The following is a 3,643-nucleotide window of genomic DNA, read 5'->3' on the forward strand; positions in this document are numbered from 1 at the left end:
CCCCCAACCCCATACATACATCTGCATGACATCTTGTGTCAACATGGTCTCGAGCGCGTCACATTGCCTAGGCTGCAGCAAACGACAGGCCACATATATACTGGAACTGCCCGGAGCTCGCAAGCTGTCTTGTGAATACCGGGCCTGGTCCGAGTCTGTATGAAGCTCGATGCGTGGTGTGCCTGTTTTGATGTCTCAAAATCCCTCCAGGGCAGGGACGCATAAGCTTGTTCTACAGTGCATTACAAACGACGCCTTCATCCTTGGTGCCGATGTGTTGACTGGCCGATGCGCTCTGGCAGGTTCAGGAGCTGCTCGTCCCAAGTTGAAATTGTACTCTTGATGGAAGAGTGCACACGCGTGCATGGGCATGCCTTGCCTGCTGGCTTCGTCGCTTTTCTGCACGCCCAGCGGCGTTTGAGTTCGCGTTCGGGAGGACAAGGCTCGTTGCAGCATGCGGCGTCGCCCTTTCACCAGGAGCCTTCATCCTTAGTGTCAAACAGCAGCCATGGGTGCGTGCACGGGGCAGCTGGTTGCTCGCCCGCCAGGAATGGGCTTGGTGCCGGGTGCTCCCGCGCGTGTGTCTGGGTTAAAATATGTATCTTTTGCTCTGCAGGCAAGGTTCACGGCTCTCTGGCGCGTGCCGGCAAGGTGAGGGGCCAGACGCCGAAGGTCCCCAAGCAGGACAAGAAGAAGAAGCCCACTGGCCGCGCCTGCAAGCGCCTCAAGTACAACCGCCGCTTCGTGAACGTTGGTGCGTGGTCAGAGGGCGGCGCGGTAACCCGTCGGCGCCGCGCTGATGCTGCTGCATCACTTCGCCCCAGCGCGCTGCTGCGGCTGGCGGCGCATGCTTATGCTGCAGCGATCGATGCACTTCTCGAACGTTGAAGGCGGCTGGTGGTGCTAGGCAACAGTTGTGGGCAGTATGGCTGCGTGGTCGTCGTGGCATCATTGCCGGCGGCCGATCGCAGAAAGCAGCATCACCTCCCAGAACAGTGCATACTGCAGCACGGCTCGGATGCACAGCAGCCCCAGCCCAAGCGCAGCAGCGATGTTGGTGGAGCCAGCAGCAAGGACATCAGGGACCTCACCAGATTCCGCTGCGTTGCCCTCCCGTGTTGCCGCTCCGCAGTGGTCGGCCCGGGCAAGAAGAAGGGCCCCAACAGCAACCAGCAGTAGGCGCGCATGCAGCAGCTGGCTGGAAGCTAGGGGCGAGGCCAGGTGGGCAGTGTCGCAGCCGTCTGTGGCGGCCTGCGGGCTGCGGGGTGGTGGCCAGGGGTTGCAGGGAGCAGAGGTTGTGTGGGCTGGCTGCGTTGAGGGCCGTGGTGGTGCTGCGCGCAGCCTTGGGGCAACTGCACGAGCCTACCCCCGCCCACTAGGGACCTGCTACGGCCAGCCCCTGCGCATCACTTGGCGCTCATGCTGCCTTCGGCTCACCCCCTGGGACCACTCACTTCTGAATGCGTCGCAGGCGGGCATTGCTGAATCGTCAATGCAGGGGCGCGGCTTCCGCCGCGCGTGGCGGGTCGGCCTCCGGGGACCTCGCTGCAGGGGCGAGGAGGCCCGCACCATGGCGGCTGTCTGTCTGCGGCGCTCTCGCGCAAGCCGCATGTAACGCCACCGCTGTCCCACTTGAATCTGACTGGCCAGGCCCAACGATGAGAGGTTGGCGAGCGAACCCAGCACATGAGTTACAGCAACAGTTGCGGGGTGCAACTGATGTGGGGCACTAGGAACACCGGGCGGCATGCGGCATGCATCGGCCAACACTGCCAGCTGCAAAACTGCGAGCTGCAACATGGGTGCGGGGGCAGCGGCGCTGGAGGGTGGGTGTGACCGGACCCCCGTGACCCCCGCCCATCAACACCTTTCTAGACAGCAGGGCCTTGAATTGTTTTCGCAAGTTGGGTTTGCAAGGCACGGGGCAAGAAGTTTTGGGCGATGGGGCAAAAGGCGCTCGCGCCGGCACGGGGCGACGGTCGGCCCGGCCTGCGGCTTGGTGGTGTGTGTATGTGAGAGCGCACGGTCTCGCAAATCCAGTCTTGCGCTCCAGGCGGTTGGGGGCGTGGTGCGATGGTGAGTCGCATGCGCCACGCAATGCACGGACGCATGCCATCAAAACGAATCGCGGCGCCGCGCCAGGGGCGCGGCCCGAAAAGTCCCAGATCATCAGCTGCGCGCTCGACGCAGCGGCCCATGGCACAGCGGTTGAGATGAGCCCTGGCGCAGCATGCCACTGTCCGATGGGTCGAGTGCACCGCGCATGCGGTGTGTGCGGTTGGCAGGGCCGAGGCCGCCCAGGCTGCCTCACCAACAAACGCGCCCAAAACACGGGCAGCACACGTGGCCCGCGGCGGCAGCCGGCCATGCTGGCGGGCGCAGAGGCCGAATGCCCAGCGCCTGGCCTGCACGTCCTGTTTGTGATAGCACAGCGGCCGGAAGGGCGGGGCCAGCTGCGCGCACAGGGCCAGCCGCGTGCAAGCGCAGTCGAGGGGGCGGCGGGGGCGCGCCGCGGGGCGCCCCTATGACCCAGGGCCCCGGGCCGCGAACGGTCACAGCCGTGAGGGCGCCCCCGCAGTCAGAGAGAATGTTCACCAACGCTTGCCAACAACCATCACTGGCAGCGCACCGCGCGAGCCTTGCGCTCCCCAGATCAGACCGTGCGGGGCCAGATCGTGCCGGATCGCGCCAGATCATCGACGCGTGCGCGACGACGCGCCTCAGAACATGACCTCCAGCTCAGCGGCCATGCCCTCCGAGGACTGGGGCACGTCCACCTCCAGGCGGCCCGAGTAGGGCTCGTAAGTGAAGTCCCGTGGCGCCATATTGACCCACACGTGGCCTGGCCGCGCGCTGCAGTACAGCAGCAGCCGCCCGCAGCCCCGCACGCCCACGCTCGCCACCACCGCCGGCCCGCCGCCGCTGCCGAGGGCGGGCGCCGCGCCGTTGCCCCCCGCCTCCTGCCGCCGCGCCACCTCCTCGCTGCCGCCGCCCGGCGGCTGCCGCCGCGCCGCCGCAGCAGCAGCGGCCGCGGGGCCGCCGCTCTTGAGCTCTACCGAGGTGATCGCGCCGCCGCCGTTGTACATATCCACCAGCCCCAGCGGCGCCAGCGCCACGTCGCCGCAGCGCAGCACGGGGGAGAACCACAGCATGTCGGACCCCGCCGCAGGCAGCCCGACCGCCACTGCGGACGACGCCGCCGGCAGCAGCCGCAGGCGGCGGCTGGTGTACTGGTAGCACGCATACGCAGCGCTCCCCGCGTCCGCCGCGCCGCCGCCGCCGTTGCCGCCGCCCGACCGCTGCTGCAGCAGCGGCCGCCGCGCGTCGCCGCCCCCCTCCTCAACACCGCCGCCGCCGCCGGCCCCGTTGCCGCCGTCCCGCCGCCGCCCCTCGCCCTCGGCCTCCTCCCCGCCGTCCGACGCAAACGCCAGATGCGCCACCTCTGCGGCCGCCTCCTCTGCCGCGGCCCTGAACGGCTCGACGTCCAGTGGCGCAACCGTCGTCGCCAGCTCAGCAGGGTAGCGCTCGTGCACCAGGAACTTGCGGCGGACGCGGTCCCAGCTGGCGCCCTGCAGGTTGAAGACGCCCACCACACCCACCACGGGGTTCATGTTCCACACCTGAAACCGGATCAGATCGGGAG

The 3,643-nt window shown here is 67.7% G+C and overlaps 2 protein-coding genes across 2 annotated transcripts; one reads left to right on the forward strand and one right to left on the reverse strand.

Annotated features, from left to right (window-relative positions):
* Positions 1–508: 508 nt before the first annotated feature.
* On the forward strand, positions 509–1,179 carry MNEG_12437 (hypothetical protein; the record flags this gene model as incomplete). Its single annotated transcript, XM_014039091.1, has 3 exons — positions 509–512; positions 617–754; positions 1,133–1,179. 3 exons carry the CDS (start codon positions 509–511, stop codon positions 1,177–1,179), a joined length of 189 nt encoding a protein of 62 aa, XP_013894545.1.
* A 1,541-nt stretch (positions 1,180–2,720) lies between these two features.
* On the reverse strand, positions 2,721–3,611 carry MNEG_12438 (hypothetical protein; the record flags this gene model as incomplete). Its single annotated transcript, XM_014039092.1, has 1 exon — positions 2,721–3,611. One exon carries the CDS (start codon positions 3,609–3,611, stop codon positions 2,721–2,723), a length of 891 nt encoding a protein of 296 aa, XP_013894546.1.
* Positions 3,612–3,643: the final 32 nt, after the last annotated feature.

The sequence above is a fragment of the Monoraphidium neglectum genome (genome assembly GCF_000611645.1).
Source record: "Monoraphidium neglectum strain SAG 48.87 unplaced genomic scaffold scaffold03244, whole genome shotgun sequence".
Classification (NCBI taxonomy): domain Eukaryota; kingdom Viridiplantae; phylum Chlorophyta; class Chlorophyceae; order Sphaeropleales; family Selenastraceae; genus Monoraphidium; species Monoraphidium neglectum.